Source organism: Triturus cristatus, chromosome 3_2 (assembly GCF_964204655.1).
Source record: "Triturus cristatus chromosome 3_2, aTriCri1.1, whole genome shotgun sequence".
NCBI classification, from domain to species: domain Eukaryota; kingdom Metazoa; phylum Chordata; class Amphibia; order Caudata; family Salamandridae; genus Triturus; species Triturus cristatus.
This window is the reverse complement of record NC_140584.1, coordinates 499236462-499259910: the sequence shown is the minus strand read 5'-3', so window position 1 is coordinate 499259910 and position 23449 is coordinate 499236462. Positions and strand designations below refer to the sequence as shown.

The 23449-nt window shown below is 42.5% G+C and overlaps 1 protein-coding gene across 3 annotated transcripts in view; it reads left to right on the top strand.

Annotated features, from left to right (window-relative positions):
• IRAG1 (inositol 1,4,5-triphosphate receptor associated 1) overlaps positions 1-23449 on the top strand; it is an 857666-nt gene that overhangs the window by 810979 nt on the left and 23238 nt on the right. For all 3 annotated transcript variants that reach the window (XM_085648179.1, XM_085648178.1, XM_085648180.1), the window contains 4 exons: positions 1216-1265; positions 3522-3629; positions 15073-15137; positions 16390-16509. In XM_085648179.1, coding sequence (XP_085504305.1) covers positions 1216-1265; positions 3522-3629; positions 15073-15137; positions 16390-16509 — 343 coding nt within the window. The remainder of the gene's footprint in view (positions 1-1215; positions 1266-3521; positions 3630-15072; positions 15138-16389; positions 16510-23449) is intronic.

Here is a 23449-nt window from a genome sequence, read left to right as displayed (position 1 = left end):
AGGGATAAGAAGGTGCTATGCAATTCCTACGATACCATACAATACTGCACCTGCGCAAAACTCATACAATGCATTCCATCTTAACCAGATCTGCTTCCACCATACTTTACTGACTGGTAATCACCGATGGTCATATCAGAGGAATAATTCCGAAACATGCCTATCCTAGAGTGCCCGCATTTCAAAACATACGGAATAGAAAAAACAGTGCTCCTTTTTTACGAAGGTATGCGTAGAGGTTATGCAGCAAATGAGACACATATATTCTGAAATCTTTAAAACAAAAAGTAATTTGAGCAGAGAAGTCATTTACAAACTAAGCAACTTTATTGTTGGGAGCTCAGTAGAATGAACATCCACTTATCGTCAGAACATGAGGCCCGCTTAAGAAATATTTTTCTTTGAGAACACGTGACAGACTTTGACTCACCCTTGACTTGCTACTGCCGTGCCACCTACTTATGGAAAGAAGGGTTTTTTTTAAAGTCTGAGGGAAGGAAGACATCAATAAATCATTTTTTTGCAGATTTTTATATAGCGCAAACTAGACCCGAATCGGGTATCAGAGCGCTTTGCATAGCACCAGTTACGTTACATGAGGACACATATTCATTTTTGATAGGCACGGGGAGATTAAATGATTTGCCCAGAATCACAGGATGTTCAGCGTCATTGCCGAGACTCGAACCTAGTTACCAAGATTCGAGGTTGACCGCCCTAGCCGTTAGGCCAACTCCTCTCCCCTATCATTCATAGGTTATGTCAAGTCATTGGGTTTAAGGACTAAGTGAAAATGGCTTCTTTGACAATGACAGTCACATCCCACCCCACTGTGCCATAATTGCCAATTACCCCCATCATGCGTGACACCTACAGCCACTCCTGTTTAGTTATTCAACCAACAGTACCTTGCAGTATGCAACTTTTACAGTGCAAACTGTGTGGAGAAATGAACCTATGCGTCACAATCGCAATGTGATGCTGCTTAAAGAGCTTGGAGTGTCAAATGATAATACATGTGACAGGGACAACCTGGCAGCTAGTGTTTCTTAGAAACAACCCTCATAGTGTGGTTTGAATTAATGTGTTGTCAATTTTACTGTCTGATGTTGGTGAATGTTCTGTGAGCCTGCGCTATGCAGCTATGTATGATACAACTCTGAACCTGTGTATGTGCAGCACTGACTTTGTTTTCTTATTTATTTTGTAATGCAGAAGATGGCGTGCCTCGTTCAGCCAGGTCCATGTCTCTTACAATGGGAAAGGTACGGTACTGTCAGCGTCACCTAACTAACCACTCTCCTCAGAGGCATTGCTTCCCAAGAGGGGGGCGCTAGGAAGGAAGGTTCATGTGCATTTCACACACAGTTTGCTTGGGTCTCTGTTTACATATATAGATGTAACGTCAATTTTGACAGGAGCTAAGAAATGAAAATTCCTTAATGCTTGACATGTTCACCTTTAAAGCATTACATGCAAGTGCATGTAAATGTCATTAAAGTGTTACATGCATGGCCATGTAAATGTCATTAACGTGTTACATGCAAGTGTATGTAAACGTCATTGAAGTATTGTATATATGTGCATGTTAATGGTGTTAATGTCCTTAAAGTATTAAATGCTAGTGCATGTAAACGTTATTGACGTATTCTATGCAAGTCAATGTAAATAGCATGGAAGTATTATATGCAAATGTATGTACATGTCATTGACGTGTTATATGCAAGTGCATGTAAACAACATGAAAGTATTATATGCAAATGCACTTAAATGGCATTGAAGAGAAGTGGCAAGACACAAACGCAACAGTGTGGTACTTTACCTGAGTATGGCCAAGTTTTAGGCCAACTTTTGAGGTGGGTTGTACTTGAAACTTCTCCACTTTCTGGAGGAAAAGAGAAATATAGTGAAGAATCCACCATCTGAATGTCCTCCATCATACTGAAGCTATGCCTTCTCCTCGGTAACTAGCATTTTCTCGAGAAATCAAGGATTCTCCATTACTACCAAACGCTAGAGCATGCTTACTCAGAGGAAAGCTGTTTTGTTCGTTGCACTATGGCCACCATTACTGGGAGCCTTTTCTAATTCCTGGAATTCACAAGTCTTCAAAATTGCCATTATCAGAGGTACCATCAAGTTCACAGAGGGGACTAACAGGATTATACATTGTTGGAGAATAACGCGTGGCTCAGATTTACTGTGTCGCTGTCCACATAGTTTCCCCTGGTATTCCACCCAGACATTTAACCTATATGCAGGAGGTGAAGTCTCTGGGTGGAGTGCCCTCATCAGTGGTGTTTCCACTAAATGTATAATTCTGATGGGCCCTGAAACGCCTATAACAATGTATAGCTCAGTCATAATGAGGACATATATCTACTCAAACTCTACTGATAGCCATGGGCCTTAGTACAAGGAAAGAAACAGGCCTTCTGGCTGCTGTTTGAATTCGAAAATGAGCAATAATCAGGATTTTGTGGACCCCCTCAAGCCTCTGTTTCACCAATTGAGACTACACTCCTACTCCTGGCATAGAATGTTCAGATCTCAGTGTCTCTAATTGGGTAGGTTCTGGCCCATAGGCCTCTGCAAACTATAACAAATGTGTCCAAGGTGGAAGTTTCAGGTCACTAGTTCCAAATGGGTTCTAATGGATCCAGTGGCTGCATTTTGGATATTGGACATTCAAAATGTAATTTAAGCTGATTGTTGCAGGCGGGGCAGTCTGGCACTCATTTTTAGAGATCGGCGCTTATTTGTCCTCAACAGACTTTGATATAGATGAATAGAGAGAAAAACACAAAAGGAGGAAAGAAAGAGAAAGATGGAAACATTGTGACAAACAGGAAAAGCAGGGATAAAATACCCTGCAATAGTAAGATAATGAGGCAGGGAGTGTCTGGTGATGGATTAAAGAGGCACGAAGCAGATTCAAGACTATGTTACCTTGGTATTCTGCACCACGACCTTTGGTAGCCTCGACCACGGGCTACTTAGCAAAACCTTGGGCTCAGCACTTATTCTTTTACACATTAAGCACTTGTTGAACAAAAAAGAAACTCTATTGGTTAAAACAAAATACCATCTAAGACCAGTCAGTTGATACTGCAATTAACATTTTTAGGATCTGAATGATAGCAACTGCAATTTTCTTGGATGTCCAAAAATCCATAATCCACTTTCTGGATCTTGTGAAAAACACTTTCATCTGGAACTGTGGTCAACACTAAGGTGTGCAAGAAACAACAGAAATGCCTAGTCTACTGCTCATACATCAATTCTTAGTGAAAAAGTCCACATTCACAACAGACTTACCTGACTTCAACTTCCTTCTAAAGATGGCGCAGGCCTGTATTTTGCAGGGTTCGCAGTTGTGCTAAGGACTTTGGGCTGGTGAGCTGTGCTGCCTTTTGCAATCAAATCTCAATTAATTTGTGATGAAAAGTCTTGAAATTTACAGCACAATTAACCCTCACCCATCAGTCATTTTCTGATACTCTCTGATTTCTTTCTCATAGAATATGCCGCGCAGGAGAGTCAGTGTTGCAGTTGTCCCAAAGTTTACATTACTGAGCATCCCGGGTCAGTCACCTCAGACCTCCCCCATGCAAGCCATGCCAACACTGGTAAGCAGCCTTCCTTATTCTAAATAACATGAATGAAGGTAAATTACAACTGGTAATATATCCATACATTTTGTTAGGTTTCTTGGAACAACATTATGTCTCTTACAATATACTAAAATTACGATTATAAGTAAGAAATATGCCTGAGGACCACCTTAGGAAAGTGTGAAGGTACAGGGAGTGGAGTGTGAAGGCAACAGATATTTAATGCAAGGGTGTTACCACCATACAAGTGACCATTCACATATATTTCATTAATATTTTTACTTTATTTGACACTTCCTAAAGAGCAGCATTTCGAAACATTAGTACAATTGTGGTTGCAAGATGTGGTTCAGGACAACCAGGCTTTTGAACTAGTCTTATACTTTATATATCATTCTATAAAGTGTAGTTAATTAACTAGTCTATCTTAGGCATGTACAGTATGGTAAATGCTTTTTGAAAATCTGGGCACCCGAGGATTTCAATGCATGAACGTGCTTTATAATTAGGGCTCCTGGTTTTATGGTATTTATTTTTTTGACATTTCCGTCTGTATTTATCCAGATTTATTTTTTGACAATTTTATCTGTATTTATCAATTTTTCGTATGGGTTTTGTAAACAAAATAAAGCTGAAACTTGTATATTTCTACATTTATTTAACCAATAAATATGCAGCCATGCTTGAATGCCTGCCAGGTTTCAGTGTTATGAAAACCTGCACTTATATGAAAATATGCAGATTTCAGTATCAGCCTTGTGCATATCTACTGTTGTTTAAGCCTCTTTAATAAAATTCCTTTCTTTTTTAACCCCCTTACCTATCAATTCACACAGTTATTGGCCTGGCAGTCATGGCACCGTGTATTTAGAATCACTCAAAAAGCACAACATTTCCGTTTTCATCCACATTTAAAAATAAACACAGACAAGAAAATAAATGGTTTTCTGTCTGTATTTATCTGTAAAAATCTGCAAAAACAGAAAACAGGGATCCTAAATCATAATTTATGGAGAAAAAGGGGGCTACTTCATGTCAGGAGAGTTCAGTTATGACTACACCCTACGTACAGCTGAGCAGGTTAGTATACAGGGAGGAACATCACCTGCCCAAGATAAAAAGGTGAGCCTGTTCATTATAGATACATTTTAGGCCAAAGTTGTGCTCTACTCCTTCAAGCTCTATTTTAAGACTTGGTGAATGTAACCCGTTCAAACAGCGGTGTCAGTCACTCAGTCGACAAAGCTTTATTCGATTTGTGTCTTGAAAAATCATAAAGCACATAAAAATCACAGTACATGACAAAGTAAGAATAAAAAGTATCAAAATTAATTCATTTTGATTTGCCACCTAGCTCCTTTAAGACACAAATTTATTGCTGTCATGTTTTCCATAATAATTCGGACATTCATATTACAATGGTTTTCATACATTTAAATATACTTTTTAAAAACATTGATAATCTTCATACTACGTGTTCATTTTCCATTAACTATAATAATATAAAAGCAGGATGGCATTGTTTAAGAGCCAGTGACTTTAAAATTGGTAAAATCCATATTGACCATATCCTATGCCATAAAAGGATAGGTTCCATGTTTATAAGTTCTGCGATATATGGCACACCCAATTCAGAATCGCAAACATACGAAGATGCGCTGTTCGAGACTGCCAATATAAACCTTAGAAACACATTTTTCACTATTTGTAATGAGTGCGACTCGATATGGCCCCAAACCACGGCGCCATACATCGCCGTAGAAGCACATTTGGCCTTATAAATCTGTAAAAGCTCCATAGGCGGCCTCCTACCCAGTTTTCTAGAACAATTGGCAAGGGCAGCTGTGGCCTTCATAAATGACAATTTTCCAGCTTGGACTGCCTGGGTCCAGGAGCCATTTTGATCAAAAAGGATGCCTAGGTATAAAAATATTTTTGTAAACTCTACCTTCTGCTTATGAATATAAATATCTCTGCACTTTTGACTACCATTTCCACATCTCATAATAAAGGTTTTTAATATATTAAACCTAAGACCCAGGTTCTGCATAAAGAGTAAAATAAAATCCACTACCCTTTGCAATCCCACTTGGGTGCACGATATCAAGACGGCGCCTTCTGCATACAAGAGGGCGGGTATGGGGTGTCCACCTATTTGTGGGAGATCTTGGCAGTCATTCACCAGTGCCTGGCCCAGTCCGTTTATATAGAGGTTAAATAGGAAGGGGACTAGCACGCAGCCTTGCCTTTCCCCTCTCCTTATTGAGAACGGATTAGTGCATTCACACTTGGCACTAAACCGCACTCTCACCCTTGCATCGCTGTATAGTCGTCTTAGGAAGTGAATAATTGAATCTTCCACTCCTAGATCCTCAAGGATCTTCCAGGGCTTATCATGCCAGACACAGTCAAAGGCTGCAGTGAGATTGACGAATGCTAAAAACAGCCTGCCCTTCTTGGCACAGGCATACTTCCCTATCATAATGTTCAAATTTAGGCTTTGATCGACTGTGCCTAGGCCCTCGCGAAAGCCAAACTGTATGTCAGACATAACCTTGTTATCCTCGGCCCAGTCCTGTAATCTCTCCAGAATGATTCGACCAACTAATTATACCAAGGAGTCTAGTAAGGATATCGGTCTGTAACAGCCGGTATCCTGACGATCCCCTTTTGTAAAAATAGGAACTAGATAGAATGGATTCCGACCCGCTTTTTTTTAAATGAGAGGAGCAACTTGCAGTGGTTACCTGTGTTAACAACGGGTCCCATAGAGCCATATTAGATTTATATAAGTATACGGGGACCCTGTCAGGCCCTGGGGCGTTTCCACCCATGCTTGCTATAATGGACCGGTTGACTTCTTCTAGGGTGAACTGGAGCTCAGTAGGGTGAGACAAAGGTGCCAGAGCGACGTTTTCTTGTGATTGGATATCTAAAAGATCAGCACACATCTTTGTGAAGTGCTCGACTCATTGCTCTACTGCAGTAGCTATTTCAATAGTCGGGACATCACCAGGTACCAAGAATGGAGTTTTTACGGCTTTCCGAAAGGCCGAGCTATCTTTGGATAAAGAGGTGTTATGTTAGGCTAACCATGCCTCGTTTCTCAATGTTGCTCTTCGTTCCTTAAGTGCTCGTTTATAATCCCCTCTGGCCTGTCTAATATTGTTTGGGTTTCTTGGTTTCTTATGTGTTTCATATTTTAATTTTGCATAGGCCCGTGTACATTTAGTATCAAACCACCTTTGTTGTTTTCTGCACGAATAGAGCCTCTTTAATTGCTCCCGATATCTCTTGGAAAGAAGTCAAAACTTTGTCATGTGTGGTTGTTTCACCCAAGCAGGCTACGAAAGCAGGTTGTTTACACTTGGTTATCATATGTTTGAAAATTTCTAGGAGGTCCACCATCGACCAGCGCAAAGAGTATCCATTTGTTTTTGTTAAAAGCTAAGTTTTGTGCAACATGTACAGGTTTATCCCCAGGGCCTAACTGTCTTTTCGGCAGTGTAATAATGACGCTCAGTGGAAAGTGGTCGCTCAAAACAGTTTTATGAGTAGTGAATAATTTAACTCTGTTCGAGTGGCTGTTTGACATCAATATATAGTCCATAGTTGAAAAAAACATCCTCTACCGTTAAAAGTATGGCTTAGGGGGACAGGTGATGCACATAGCTCATTAGCAAACCATAGATCAAGGACAAACATGACTTCATTAAACAGTTCTCTGAGTTTAGTATGTGGAAAATGTGTGTAGATATTCCCATCCTCGTTTATGAATCCAAATATTTCTACCCCATTGCTACGACATAGAGGATAATTAAAATCACCTCCCAGGATTATATACATGTCCTTTTCACTGTTACTATGGATAGTTTTCATGTCATTGCCTAATTTCTTCACCACTGTCAATCTGATCAGGGCGCACATTGTTATAAAAATGTGTCAGGGCAATGCATTGCTTCTTATCAATGTGGAATAAAATCAGTTGGTAGTATATTTCTTCTATTATCAACCCTATTTTTCTCAGGTTCACCGTGTAAGATACAAAAGTAGACAACCCTCCCTTTGCCCTCCCGTGGACCGTTGCAACAGCTGCAGTGTGGAAGGTTTTAAATTCATTAATATTCCCCAGGTTTCTTGGAAACACAACACTTCAAACTTTGATGTAAACTCACCCCATAGTGGGTTAGCCAGCTTTGATCGTATACCTGAAATGTTCCAAAAAAACAAGTTACAGGAGTCGATGTAGTTGCTACCTGTGGTGTTCACTTCAGTGGCATTTTCGAGAGTTGTCAAAGGTTTGGGAGTTAGTACCTGATTTGGGATAGTGACTAGACTATATGTGGAGCCCTCAACAGGATATTTAGTGCCCGAAATCTCACTTCTCACATTGGGCTGGGTCAATGGCAAAGCTTGTTTTTTTTGTAATCATTTTGTGATTGGTCTGGGATGATTCTACATATTTTTAATTTACCAGACCTATTTCTGTCAGAGTCCTCCTTTTGTGTGGGGTTTGGATCTGTTACTTTGGTTAGTCAGTCTATATCTTCTAAAGTGTTGAGAGTGTCAAAGCGATTACTGACCGGGACCCTATGACTGTAATGCATCATGTCTGCAGTCTTAGGTCTGTTCCACTGTACCTTTGTTGGTTGGTAGAAATACCCTAATGGGACAATGTTGACTCCCTGAGCCATAATTAGGTGGTTCCCTGCCCTATCTGGGATAGTCTGCACCAGGTGGGGGGATCTGAAAGTTAAGACCACGCAATCACATGCAAAGTTTTTACAGGCTTTACCTACCCAACCTATTCTTCTGGCCATTTTAAATTCAGAAAAGAGGACATCGGTTAGTCCAGTTCTAGTACTCAGCCAGTGTAGTGATTTGTTCCTGAGGGCAGGCCAGAGTTCGTACATGTGAGGGGGAAGTGAAGGGACGTTTGTCAGAACTCTTGTGTAAAGTGTGGCCTCCAGTGGGAGGTGCATGGTCTGGTTTGGGGTGGTAAGGTGGGTCAGATTAGATCTTTGCTGCTGTTTTACAGGAGCGTCTCTCCCTCCGTTCCTGGATATAATGCCTGTATATTGGTTACAGACCTGTTTGTAATATTACTATCCTGTAGATAGGAAGTTGTTGGCCCCCCATATTAGACGAGTGATCAATGGGTTGTGGGGTTTGAGGGGTGGGCTTTTGACAGTGAGTCGAGCGGTGCATTCAGGAATGCTCCTGTGAATATTTTGGTTAATATTTGTGAGAAGCGACTGGTCCCCCTCAGTGTTGGTTTGCTTTTGGCGAGCCCCATCCCCTGATGTGTTAAAGGCCCAGAACCCCTGCCAGGACGTGTGCCCTGGGGGAGGGAACAATTGCTTATACCCATGCCCTCAATGTGTGAAAGTCTTTCTTCAATTTGAGTTAATTTTGATAGAGGGTTCATCAGCCCAGTAACCATTGTTTCTACTCTTTTCCAAAAGTTCTCGTCGTTTTCCCGGGAAGTCAGCATGACAGGGTCAGTAGTCTTCAGCACAGAACTTAACCCGAGTTCAATTTCTCCATTTACATTTCCTTTTAATTTACCAGTTTGGGTGAGTTTCAATGGCTTTTGTTTTTGCAGACCGCCACTCCTTCTTTTTTTCACTGGCGGCTGATTATAGTTGTCTTTCTGAGTTTTCACAGATTGGCCCCTAATAACTATGTTATGCCCAATTATTAACTCGGGAGTTGGAGGCATGTGCAGTACTGGCACCAAATGTTGTGGGGGCGAGGTGTGGGGGGGATTTCGAGGGATACTATCCATGACATGACTGCAGAGGGAGGAGCTTTTCTGCGAGATCAGGTGCTCCAGAGATAGCCGCCTGTTGAAAAGTGAATTCTTCTCAATAAACAGAGTAGATGTGCAGGGTTCTTCTTAAGGTTTATTAAGCATTTAGTAAGCAACAGCTCATCCATCCAACCGCCTTAGGATCTCCTTCCAATTCTCTCCTCAACCAGAGTCATGGTCACATTCTAGAACACCTAGATGACACCATGACAACAAGCTCACAGAGCAAAGGAAAGTGCATCACATTATAACATATCTCCCTCCCTTATATAACAATATGACACATAAAGAAGAGAAAACACCAAATCAAAATACTTCAAATAAACATAACATTTGAACTCAGAGCATTATGTATACTCCATCACACATTATATACTTGTAACATAATCCATTAAATATGACGGGCTATGCTTTTCTCTGTCATATTTCCTCAGAGATCCATCTTGAGTCTGACCACCAATATCAGGAGAACAATGTCCCGACACATTATTTTTCCCACATACAGCCACCCTGTTCAAATTCCACACTTTATGATCTGAGGTCCTGACTGCATTGTGAAAAACTTTAACCACCTTATAAGGCCTTGAAAACTTGAAACCAGAAATTCCAAACCCAGGGCACTTGATCTTAACAAAATCCCCAATCTTAACCTTAGTATTCTTAACAGCATGCCTCAGGTCATAATTTTCTTTACTTTTCTGACAAACACGTTCCTCCCTATCTTTCCATGAACTCAAATCAGGAGAAACACCCTTGTCAGAAAGTAGCTTATTAAACTAAGGAGGTTCAAGGAAAGTGTCAGGCTGCCTCCCTCGAAATAAGATGAAAGGTGATTTACCTGTAGCCGAATGAGGTGCAAAGCGATGTACACTAACCCTCTTGAAAACTTCTTCTTTCCAATCAAGATTATTTTGCTTTGCCAAAGAAATGGTTTCTTTTATCACCCTGTTAAACCTCTCCACCGTACCATTTGATTCAGGGTGGTAAAGAGCACACTTTTTGTGGACAATCCCACAATTAGTAAGAAAATTCTCCATTTCCTTAGACACTAGTTGTACTCCATTATCAGTTAGAAGGCTTTCAGGAATACCTTCTCTAGAGATTATGTTCTTTAGAAAATCGATAACTGTTTTTGTACAAATATTTTTTACAAAGGATATTTCCGGCCATCTTGAATAAAGATCCATAAGCACGATGACAAAAGTATCAGACCCATCACCATGTACAGGCCCCAAGATATCAAGAGCAATATCTTTCCACGGCCCTGAAGGACGCGACCTCTTTTCCATGGGTTGAGTACTGATCTTCAGAGACTTCTCACTAAGGGAACATTCAGCACATTCTCTAATCATTCGTTCAGTCTGAATGTCCATCCCTGGCCACCAATAAGAAGAGCATACTCTCTCTTTAGTTTTTGAAATCCCAAGATGTGCCTCATGAGCTAAAATAAGTAAGTCATTCCTTAATGCACCCGGAGGGACAAGTCTATGACCGCTCCACAACATTCCATCACTATCAGACAATTGATCCTTCACAGACCAAAATTCTCTCACAGACAATCCCGCTTGATCCTTGTGATGCCACCCATCATGAATTAAAGTTAAGATCTCTTGTATAGATTGATCCTCTAAACATGCAGAAACCCAACGATCTTGAGTAATTATCTTAAAATCAATCCCACAAACAAAATCATGAGACAAATTAAAATTAGGATCATCATGAGAAGAAGAGTGATCAGAAGAAACTAATCTTGAAAGAGTATCCGCAACCACATTTTCTGAGCCAGGCACATGTTTGACCGAGAAGTCAAAACCTTGTAATCCAACCACCCACTTAGAGATCCTAGGTGAGATCGAATCAATGCCTTTATTAGTCAGAACCTCACATAATGGTTTATGATCAGTCCTAACCATAAATGAAGTTCCTCAAAGAAATTCTTTTTAACTTTTTGATGGCCCAGTAGACTGCCAAAGCCTCCCTCTCGATTACTGAATATCTGGACTCTGCAACCTTCAAACTCCTAGAGATGAACATTATAGTATTCTCCGGGTTAGTCCCTCCTTGATAAAACACAGCGCCTAACCCTTTGAGACTAGCATCAGTGGAAATAACTGAAAACTTTGTAGGATCAAAATTGCGGAGCCTAGGAGCTTTCTGCAATGTACCCTTCAAGTCAACAAACTCTCTATCACACAGATCATTCCATACAAATTTGGCACCTTTTTTAAGTAAATCCCTCATGTTATGTGTGGCCTCCGCAAAATTCTTAACAAACTTGTTATAATATTCCGCCATTCCTAGGAAGCTCATAAGTTTTTCTTTAGACGAAGGGGGAGTGAGTTCCATTATGGTATTGACTAACTCAGTTTTGGGGACTACACCATCAGCAGAGATTGAATGTCCCAAATAGTCAATTTTATCCAAACCAAATTTGCACTTCTCACGCTTAACAGTAAGGTTATGAGAAGCAAGGCTACTCAACACTAAGCGAACCCTTCTTGCATGTTCTAACTCATTGGGACCATACACTAAGATATCGTCCTGGTAGACGCAAACCCCAGGAATCTTTACCAATACCTTCTCCATGACCCTCTGAAAGACAGAAGCAGCAGAGACCAGACCGAAAGGGAGCCTCACAAATCTGAAAGTTCCGAAAGGTGTCACAAAAGAGGTTAAATCCCTAGAAGATTCATCAAGCATGATTTGGTGGTATGCGGAAGTTAAATAAATGGTGATAAACACCTTGGCACCACTAACCATACTTAAAAGTTCTGAAATATTGGGTAATGGATACTTGTCTACCAACACACACTTGTTAAGTTGTCTAAGATCCACACATAACCTCAAAGATCCATCCGATTTTCTTGCGGCTACAACCGGAGCCAACCAAGAAGTGCCTTCAACCTCCTCTATGATTCCCTGTGACTTCAGTTTTAGTAATTCTTGCAACATCTCGTCCCTGACACGAAAAGGGACATTGCGAACTTTACTAGAAACAGGTATGGATCCTGGAGCTAATTTTATTTTGTGACTATAACCCTTTAAACACCCCAACTGATCACCAAACACCTGAGGAAACTCTTCCATGAGTTGAGATTGCAAGGAAGATTGGAGACATACGCTTCTCACATCTTTCAGGATTATTGGAGGATCATTGTTCGGATCCAACATGACTCCTAACTCCTTTTGATGCCACCAACTAATGATGCTGTCCCCTTTCTTTGAGACATATACTTTTCCAGATGTGTAGCGACCCTCATACTCAATCAAGCCAATGAAGTACCCTTTTAGTTCAATTGGATCCCCACCATAAGCAGTAGGATAGATGTCCATCCAACCGCCTCAGGATCTCCTTCCAATTCTCTCCTCAACCAGAGTCATGGTCACATTCTAGAACACCTAGATGACACCATGACAACAAGCTCACAGAGCAAAGGAAAGTGCCTCACATTATAACACCGCCACTCTGTTAATTCAATCTCTTGAGTGAGACCTGACTCAGTCCTGATTAGGAAAGTGTCAAGTGTTCCTACTAATCCACACCCCGGACGATCACTGATGCCCTACATGTGCTCATAGCTGTGAGGAATATCACATGGACTAATGATGAAAAATAGTAATGGCACTGTACCTCAAGAAGAGAGTCTCAAAGGCCGCCCCGGGTGCAGGATTTAGAAGGGGGGCCCAGCCCAGCCTCCACCTGGCTCCGACGGGCATGGACGGGCACACCCTTGGCCCGCAGGCACACTTGTGCACATCACGCGCTGCGGGAAGCCCGGCTCCTTTTCTGCGTCTCCGGACGTAGGTATACGTGACTCTGGCGGCACTCGGCCGCAGGAATGCTGGGAGTGGAAGTCCTCCCCACGACCAGCATGGCAAGAACAACGGTGTCATCCTGACAGGCAAACGATCTCAGTCCAAACTGTAAATAGCTACCTTTAAAAATACGACTCTGTATTGTTCAGGTTGGACGTGTTTTTCCCATTCGCTCTGGGTGGAGTTTAAATCATACTAAGATTGTCAATGTTTACCTGTCAATGTTATTGCAATAGAATCGGAACTACATTCATTAAAATGGTCATACTATATTGTAGCATGGCTTACTGAAGGCGGCTGCTCCTTGAGGCATTGTAGATGGTATACATAATTATAGCAAGTAACTTGGGTGATTGTGAGTACAAAGTAATACTTATTGTGCGGGCGCATATGTAGCACCAGTGCTATCTCAAGGGGATGTTCTCTCATTTGCTGGTACGTGGCACCATGCAAATGAGGGAATTACATTGCCTCTGCACCCACACCATACTGTGGACATGGGTGTGTAGAGGTAAACAAGTCTTTTGGAGGTGCACTGAAAGGCACCTTCTGGAGGGGAAAAAAATCCCTGTGCAGGTGGGAACAGTCACTCACTGCACCCACCTGCAAGAGGATCTCTAATCCCTTTTGAAAGTGCAGGTGAGTGCTTCCTGCACTGTGAAATATAGGGCAGGCTATTCACCATAATAGGGCACCCTTTACCTGTTTGTGCCCGGCCCACCTTTTTTAAGGTGCGCTGTGGCGTTAACTGGGAAAGTGTGCACTTTCTGTAATGCAGGCCCAGGTAGCAATGTCATAGACCTTACCAGTGGCACTGACTGAACCAGATGCTGACTGTTAGCTCTTGGTAACTTCACAAATCGTAGCCTTGTATCAAGTAGCATATCTTCTAACAACTTAATAGGTCCGTAAGGCACATATTTTGAATAAAATGGTTAGTGTTGATTTGAAAAGTCTTATATATATATATATATATATATATATATATTGTACATATTTTAGCTCCACCTGCCTGGGAGGGTTGCATGTCAATACTATCAAAAAACTATTAACATTGATGAGAAAACCCCATTGCACGATGCTGTGCTATGCATTTTAGTTACTTGTTTCACCAAATATCAGTAATCTGGAAGATTCCTAGATGTAGGGAGAACAACTCACAAAAAACTGTCACCCTTTCGCGTAGGGTTTGGTGGATGTGTTTAGAGGATTTTATTCACCAGATTGTTTGACCTTCTTTTGTGCAAGGTTTAGACAACTTAAACGACCATTCCTTGAATTTCATCTAGGACTTTACACAGGATTTATGAATTTCAGCCCAAATATTAGACCTCTAAAATTGTTAGAAATTGGAATTTCGCAATTGCTGCAGATTACACTCTGGTGTCTCTTAGGTACGGCTTCTTTTTTCAAGTGTGATTTTATATGATAACCTGATTTTTTAAGTCGTCTAAAAGAGGATAGTACTTAACCCAAACAAGGTAAACCCAGTGTATCTAGGGCCTATCTACTTTTCAACATCATAGGTTTTGAAACATTTATACACATAAAGGGAGTTTATTCTATTCACCCAATCAACAGATGCTTTCATTGGCTAACTACCAGCAACATACAACCCTCGGACAAAAGACATATAGGGTGCACAAAGGGTAAATGCACCAATGAATAAAAGGGTAAATGCAAGATAAAGTGATCTGACAAGGCCTTTGATTAACATTTAATTTTTGTCAATATTCCTATCCCAAGAGTCTCTGTTTGTCAGGTATGATAAATGATCATGCTATTCTTTAGTTTAATCAAATACATTTCTGACTCTATTTTATTGAATAGTCAGAATCACCGACTGGAAGGACCAGCCAGCCACCAGCACCCGTTTTAACACCACTGATGGAAAAGTAAGTTGTAGAAATAAGCTTTTACAATATAATATAAAGAAATATATATCTATTTACTGGTATCTGTCCAATGTGAGCCAGCATTGCTAGAGGATGGGCATCATATCTGTGGCGGCTTACATTAGTTACAATGAGAAAGAGTCTTGATTAGGTGATTTCATCATCAAAAATTATTAAGGGGCTCATTTAGTTTGGGGAGATAAGAGCACTGCTATATATTAGTCGTGCTCCTATCTACCAAACATTCCTCCACCCCACTGAATGGTGGGGGAACTGCAGGATTTCTGACAGAAGAGCCTTAGATCTAAAAACCCATCCGCCACTGGGCTACAAGGTCGCAGTGACCGGTACGTTCCCACTGAAAACTGCTTGTACCATATACAGGATTTTAATGCAAATAAATAGGAGAAATTGAAATGTATCTGCTCACACATTGACTTACTTATCAAGGAATTAACAAGAAACAGCAGAGTGTGATCTTTGGTGTTTTATGGTCAAGTTTTCCGGACAGTGATACATTATGGTAATTAGCACATCATGTGGCTGGGTGCCGCCATCGTGTGAGTACCAGGAAATAGGACTCTCTCTTGTTGCGCCTTGGATACGTGCTATTTCTCTTGGGCTCCCCCATACAATTATTCAGATGTGCAAGCATTTAGCATAACCCCCCCTTTGTTTTGATTCAGACAGGATTACAGCCTGTCCAAAATTATTAATATTAAATTTCTTGTAGATCACTGCATTTTTTACCTCTCTGAGTCAGTTACCAGCGTTCATGGGACCAGCTCCCATTCCATAGACCAGACACCCGATGAAAACATTTTCTGTTTTCTGCATGCTTTTTAGTGGGTGATCTTGTTCCTCACTGAAAGTTTGCCCATAGCCAGTTATGCTATCGCCATAATTAGCTGCTAATATACTTATTTTATATTTTGAGGAATCTGGTCATTGAATACAAGAGCCACAGTCACCTGTATATTTTCCAATTTCTGTCTTATTTTTAAATAGAAGTGTTCATGGATTAAACATGATTATTAATGTGCTTACCCTGGTATTAATCGTAGCGGTGCAACGGTCAATTGACGTCATTAGTATACTGTTTTCAATCTTCATTTATTTCCAGTGTTGTCTTCGTTTTGACTTTTTTATATATATATATCTATATTTAAGGAAACAATGTAATTAAACATTTGAAAAATTCAGTCTTCTCTACTTGCTCAAAAATCGCAAATTTTATTTCTAACTTGCCAAGTGGGAAGTCACCAGTGGACCGTGAGCCTGATGCGCCTGTCGCTGTGCAGCCCAAGGTGTCTATAGTGGAGATCAACGCTGAGCTGAAAGCAAAAATAGAGGCGGAGGCATACAAGAAAGGGTAAGCATTTGCAAGGGGACCCGACATTTTGCCTCCATAAACGGATTTATTTTATGAATGTTCTTTCTTATAAATGCATAAAAATAATTTTTGAAGCGCTGAGCAGCAACATCTTAGAACCAGTTATGGGCCTACCATGTTCAAAGACCTTGTTATCACTGTGCAATTTATTTTAATATCAGTCAATTTGATAATCTTACCTTTTCCCAATATTGTGTTTTTTCTCATTAAGACAGTTACTAAGTGAATTCTGGTGTCTGTAATCTGGTTTCATCCGCACAGCACAAGGCTGTTCAATGTACAGCCCTTATTTATGGGTTTCATTCAATTCATCCATCCTTATGCTGGAATAAAAAGTTTACTTTAAGTCATTTCACAACTCTTTGGAGCTAGGTTTGCAGTATATAAGATACCTATTATTTGAATTTCTGCCATGTTGGTTAAGGAGCACAACCCCATTACAGAGGCACCTTTGTGCCTCTGTAGTTGAGATTCACCCAGCACTCCATTGGAATACCCATTTGTATATCACCAGGGGGCTTAGTGCTTACAGCATCTGTGGAGCAGAGAGGTTCCCAACCATTCATGGAACCTCCAACCCTTCGGGGGTTCCCATTCAGCCCAAAGCCAATGAATATCTGTGACATATGGGAAACTCAGAGGTCTATCACCATATTCTGCAGGTGTGAGGGCATCATGTTGATTCATGCCACTGTGCATCATTAGTAACTGTGCCGTCTCTTGAATGATATAAGCCAAACAATTCATAGTTGAGGCTTTGATCCCTCCAAATCATGTGGAAGTTAGCCAAAGGGGGCTGTGGCGGGTTATCAACAGGGGCATCATGGAGCTGACCTGCCAAATGTAAACCAATACATACTGACCATTATCGTTGCCTACATTGGTCTTTATTTCATTTATCAATGTTAACAAAAACATGGCTTGAGTGTTTTCATGAAAGCTGCCAGTGCACAGGTCAACCCTCTCATCCTCTCCGGGCTTCTCATGGAAGGAGGACGAGGAGGAGTGGTGGGTTAAGGGGCTGAGCCATAATGCATCTACAAAGTGCAATTTAAAAACTCTGCACTATTTAAAGGGCTGTCTGTGTGAATTCCTCATTTGTGAGGGGCATATTTAATTATTCTAAAGTCCCCTCACATAGGCATAATCCATTTTATTTAGCAGGCATATTGTGCATGCCTCAAGCAGCACAGTATATTTGGTAAAATGGGTCTGAGGGTGCTCATCAGTGCCTCCCAATGCACAACAGGAATTCACACAGGGCATCAGGGGTGGGATCAGAAACCCTATCCCATCTTTTGATAGGGCTTGTGTTACAGCACTGTCTGAACTGTGAGAATGCATGTGGCAGATCTTCGTGATGTAAAACAATAAACCATAGAGAGCCAGGAATCTCCATGACTAGAGTCAGAAGGAACACCTGTTCCACGGGGACTCAGTAGTCATTGAAAGTGAAGTCAGTATCAGTGCTAGTTGAGAGTCAGAGGCAAAATGGCTCTGTGTGGTCTATAGAGCAATCCCTTGTTTATTATACAGTACTTCATACCACAGCTTTTAAGTGTTGTTAATAACAGGTATTACTAGTTAATCTATGTAATTACTTTACCCATCTTCAGCCGAATGAAAGGCTGATCAGCCTTACCAGGATATGAACTTGTAAACTGTATATCACTGCAGGTTTTAGCTCCCTGGGTCAGTCACCAGCCACAGTGTGAGTGGAAGGCCTGGACAAAAGCGTAACATTGCTTATTTCAGGTCTGGCTTGAACATAAGGCTGGATAGAAGGTTCTGATCCTAAAAGCAGCCTTTTATGCAGTTGAGTATCATTGGTGTCATGAGCCCCATTGTAAGCAAGGAAAATGCCCCCCTTGCTTTCCAGTTGGGCATTGAAATATGACCACAATTCTAGTGCAAATCACCCCTCACATCTTTGAGCCACAGTGATAGCTGCAATGCCCCTGTCGGTATTTTAGGCAGGTTGATGGATTTATTGTATGGCAGGCTAAGACCTATTACTAATCAAACTTAAAAGACATCCCGATTCATCATACATGTAAATGTGTAGTTTACAATACGTTTTCTGTTATTTCTCTGCTTTCGACTCAGTTTCAAGCTGCAGCAATTGGTTTATTCAATGCTTATAGGTACGTTTATAGCTTCCACACCCACAACCTCACTCTTGTCAATAGTAAAACATCGGCATAGTAGTGTCACTTCCCATTTCACCCTAATGGCTAGGGGGCAGCGGGCCAGAAAGAGGCGCTGAATGCTCGCACTGGCCCACAGGAAATATTTGAAGAGAGCTGAGCTTCATCCCTCATAAGGGAAGACTATCATCAGGAAGATTCACTCAGAGCTCTTAGGGAGATGTAGATATCTCAAATGAAATCACATAAATGCATAATAAACTTCCACTCCCCTGGACACTTTGAGGGAGTTTCTGGAAGATACGGAGGCAACAGCGAGATTAAGCTCCCACCCTGATGCTAGCTGGTCCTGGCGCAGGGAGATAACATAAGCAGGAAGTAGTCCCGTGGCCCATGGACCTGAACTGTCTGCTGCCTCGGGCTGCCTGCATCAGACCCTCCTATTTCACTCTGTGGCAGATCTGATGTATTTGATGTCCATCGCCTGTAATCCCGGCTTGTTGCCTAAGCCTGACTTCAGCGCATGAGATTCCGCTTGGCTGTCTTCTGGGCTTGCACTCTTCATAGAGGCTTAATGCACAGATCAAGTCATCCTTGATTCAGATAACTTTTGCAATGCTCTCACAACTGGGTAAAGGTGGCGAATGTCAGCCACTCAGTTTGTGTTTTACATAAATTCTAATTGTTAAACAAAGACAATAACTGTTTATCATAGCACCAGCTGCACAGGACTTTTTGAATCTCAATAGCTCACCAGGGTGACCTTTGAAATATGGGAGCCATGGGCATTTGCCCACTTTGCTCATGCCTTAACACATCCAAGGTACTGAGTTATGAGGGTGAGTGTGGGAGTGAGAGTGAGTGAGATAGCTGAGTGAGAACAAGTGAGTTAGAATGAGTTATTAAGAGGGAGTGGGAGAGTGATGCGAAAGAGTGAGTATGTGTTTAAGTGTCGCTGTGAGTGAGAGTATGAGCGGGTGAGAGTATGAAACACAGTGAGTGTGTATGAGAGAGAGATGAGTGAGAATCAATGAGTATATGAGTGTGAACATGTGTGATTGTGTTTGTGACTGTGTTAGTTCATGAGTGAGAGTGGTAAAAATTAGTGAGAATTTGTGAGAGCAAATGAGACTCAGTGAAATTGAGTAAGATTGAGTGTATGTGCGAGAGTGTCTGTGAGTGACAGCAAGTATGAGGGTGTGTATCTGAGAATGAGTGAAAGTGACAATGCGTGAGAAGTATTGAGGGATAAAGGGAGACATTGAGAGTGAGTGAGAAGTGTATAAGGCAGTGATAGTGAGTGAGATGGTGAGAGTAAATTAGCATAAGTGAGGAGAGTTAGACAGGTGAAGTGTGAAAGGGTGAGAGTGAGTGTGTGAGTGAGAGAGGGTGAGAATCAGTGAATGACACAAAGTGTGAAAGACAGTAAGAGTGTGTGAGTGTGTCAGTATATTTAAGTGAGTGAAAGTAGGTATCACTTAGATTTAAAGAGTGAGAGAGTGTTATGTTAGGTTATGTTAATTTAATTTGTATCGCGCACAGATACTCAAGGGTGTCCCGGCACGGAGCAGAGAGGGGCAACCATCGGAGATTTATGCAAAGAGATATGTTTTCAGGTTCTTCTTGAATGTTCCGAAGGCCGAGAGGGAGAGCGTTCCAGGCAACAGCAGCTTTCCGCGCTAGAGAGCTGCCTCCAAGTCTCTGACATTTAAAGCGGGAGACCTGGGCGAGGCGCTGAGACAAGGAACGCAGATAACGCGCTGGAGTGTAGAAGGCAAAGTGTTTTTGCAAGAAGATGGGGCCATGCCCATGAAGAGCATGATGGGCCATTACCAAAGATTTAAATTTGACCCTGTCGGCTACAGGAAGCCAGTGCAGAGAATGCAGGTGGAGTCTCATGCTAGTCCTAGTGGGAATTTCAAGAAGGACTCTGGCTGCCACATTTTGGACCACCTGGATTTCTTTTAACAGATAGCCCGGGATGCCCTCATAAAGGGCATTGGCATAGTCCAGCCGAGACAGAATAAGAGCACAAATGACTGACTCTTTCGCCACCCTAGGTAGGAGAGGGAGATATTTCCTCAAAGATTTCAAAAGTCCAAAGCAGGTCACAGCAAGTTTCTTAATCTGTGTGGCAAAGGAAAGATTTTCCTCAAACCACACCCCCAGATTCTTAGGGAGCTTCCCTGTAGAAGTGGAGACAGGGAACTCGGGGGGCCAAAGAGTTTCTCTAAAATTCAAGGGAAACTTTCCATATAGGAGAATCTCTGATTTATCTTCATTGCACTTAAGTTGTGTGGCGGCTAGCCAATGAAAAATGGAGGACAGACAATGTTGAGCAGAGGAGACAGAGTCCACATTCCTATCCCAAGTGAAGAGGAGCTGAGTGTCATCTGCGTAGGCCATGACCTTGGCCCCAAGTTCCTCTGCCAGGTACACCAAAGGTGTGACATAAATGTTAAAAAGGAGGGGGCTAAGGGAAGACCCCTGTGGGACTCCTGTGGTCACTGCCTGGGAAGAAGACGAGGACGATGGAAGCCATATCTGCTGAGTTCGTCCTTCCAATAAGGATCTGAGCCAGCCCCAAAGAGCACCCGACACCCCAATCTCGGTTAAACGCAAGAGGAGAAGGGAGTGGGGACAGTGTCGAACACCTCCGACCGGTCAAGCAAAATTAATGCTGCCTTCCTGCCGGCGTCCAGGCACTCCCTAATTGCCTCTGAAACATCCACTAGGGCAGACTCGGTACTGTGGGAGGCTCTGAACCCTAACTGGGCTGGATGCAGCAGGCCCTCTCTTTCAATAAACTCAGTGAGTTGTCTGTTCACCACCTTCTCGCACACCTTGGCCAAGCCGGGTAGAAGGGAGATGGGGTGGTAGTTCATTGTGCTAAGTGGGTCGAGCGACAGCTTTTTTAAAAGAAGCTAAATCTTGGCCTGCTTCCAGGCCTCTGGAACGCAAGCAGCCTGAAGAGACAAATTGATAATACCATTCACCTCATTATTGATGGTCTCAGCAACTGCTGCCAACATTCTGGCCGGACAAGGGTCCGAAGGAGTGCCAGACTTCAGGCCCGTAAGAATTTTAAGGGACTTAGAAAGGTAAACAGGCTTAAAGGCATGCAGAGAATGGTTGGGATCATCAGGGCGTGACTCCACAGCTGCCCCAATGCCCTTGTTGCAGGGGGAAAAAGCCACCTGAATAGAAAGGATTTTATCCCTGAAGAAATTGGAGAGGCTCTCGCACCAAGTGTCTGTGGATGGAGACTCCTTAGATAGAGCGGCAGGGGACATAAAACTCTGTACAATAGAAATGATTTATTTGGCGTTGTTTTTAGCTGATTCAATGCCAGTTGCATAGAATTGCCTTTTGGCCAGAGTTATCGCACCATAGTAGATTTTTTGTTTAAGACGGAGCTTCTGCTTGGCCATCAGGCAATTTTCGCTGCCACGCCAAGCACGCTCAAGGATCTTGCATTCATGTTTTTTTGCTTTGAGGTCGGGAGTAAACCAGGGTTTACATGGAGAATCCCTAGACAGCCTTGGACATGGTGGCGAGGCAAGCAAATCCACTGCACTGGAGACCCAGTTAGTAAAACCAGCAAGCCGCCCCTCGAGATCCCCCAAGAGGGTGGGCCTAGAAGCTTCCAAGGCCTGGCTGAGCACAAGAGGGTTAATTTTGCCAAAGGCTGGTTTGCCATACGAACGCACTGATGGCTCGCCATTGATAACTTTCCAAGAAAAATACATTATAAAGTGGTTGGACCATGAGACAGGATGTGGATCCTCCAACCAAATGGGAAAATTGGTGCAAATAGGGTCTAGTATATGGCCTGCCTGGTGGGTGGGAAGATTAACCCACTGAGACAATTGAGCCAGGTGCAGGGTGTCCAGACAGTCAAGCGAATCCTTGTTATCTGCCTGATCAAAGTGAATATTCAGGTCTCCTAACACCATGTAATGGGAGAATTGGAAGGCTCAAGGAATAACAGCATCATCCCACGCTTCGAAAAAGGGGCACACCGGACCCGGGGGCCTGTAAATCAGAGAGCCTCCCAGAGTGAATTGAGCTGAGAAACGAATACTAAAATCTGAAAGAGACACGTTAGTGATAGATTCCTTACCGTAGAATATCCCCAGGCGTCAGACTGGATCCGGAAAGTTTTCGTCAGCAGTACCCCTGCGCGTCGGAAGGTGGCGTTGTGCGGCTCCGCGTCTGTCGCTGGCGTCGTAGGCGCCGAGATGACGTCACGGAGAAGTCTTAGGCACTACCCATGCGCGCTGACGTCAGTTCTTTCTTTTTCCGCGCCTGCAAGCGCAGATCCGGTTAGAGCACGTACCCTAGTCACTTTTTGACTATACTTTTGAGACTTTTGTCTTCCCCTTTTTTTGAGCCTTTGACTCCTGGTGCCACGTAGGGATGCCTGGGTTTAAATCCTGCGGGGCTTGTTGCCGTACGATGTCGGTGGCCAACCCCCATGGCGTCTGTCTCTACTATCTGGAGCGCGACCATGACTCCCGGTCATGTTCCAACTGTCTGGCCATGGCTCCGAAGGCCTTACGGGAGCGGTACCATAAGCTGCTGGTGGCCCGGCAGTCGTCTCCGCGCCGTTCAAGGTCCAGGGGTCGATCAAGGGCCCGATCGCGGAGCCATCATCATCGCTCCTCGGGGTCGGAGTCTTCACACTCAGAATCTGGTAAGAGATGTCATAAGAAGGAGTTGAAGAAGCATTTCTGCTCTCCGACATACCACCGTCATTCTCCGGACGCTGA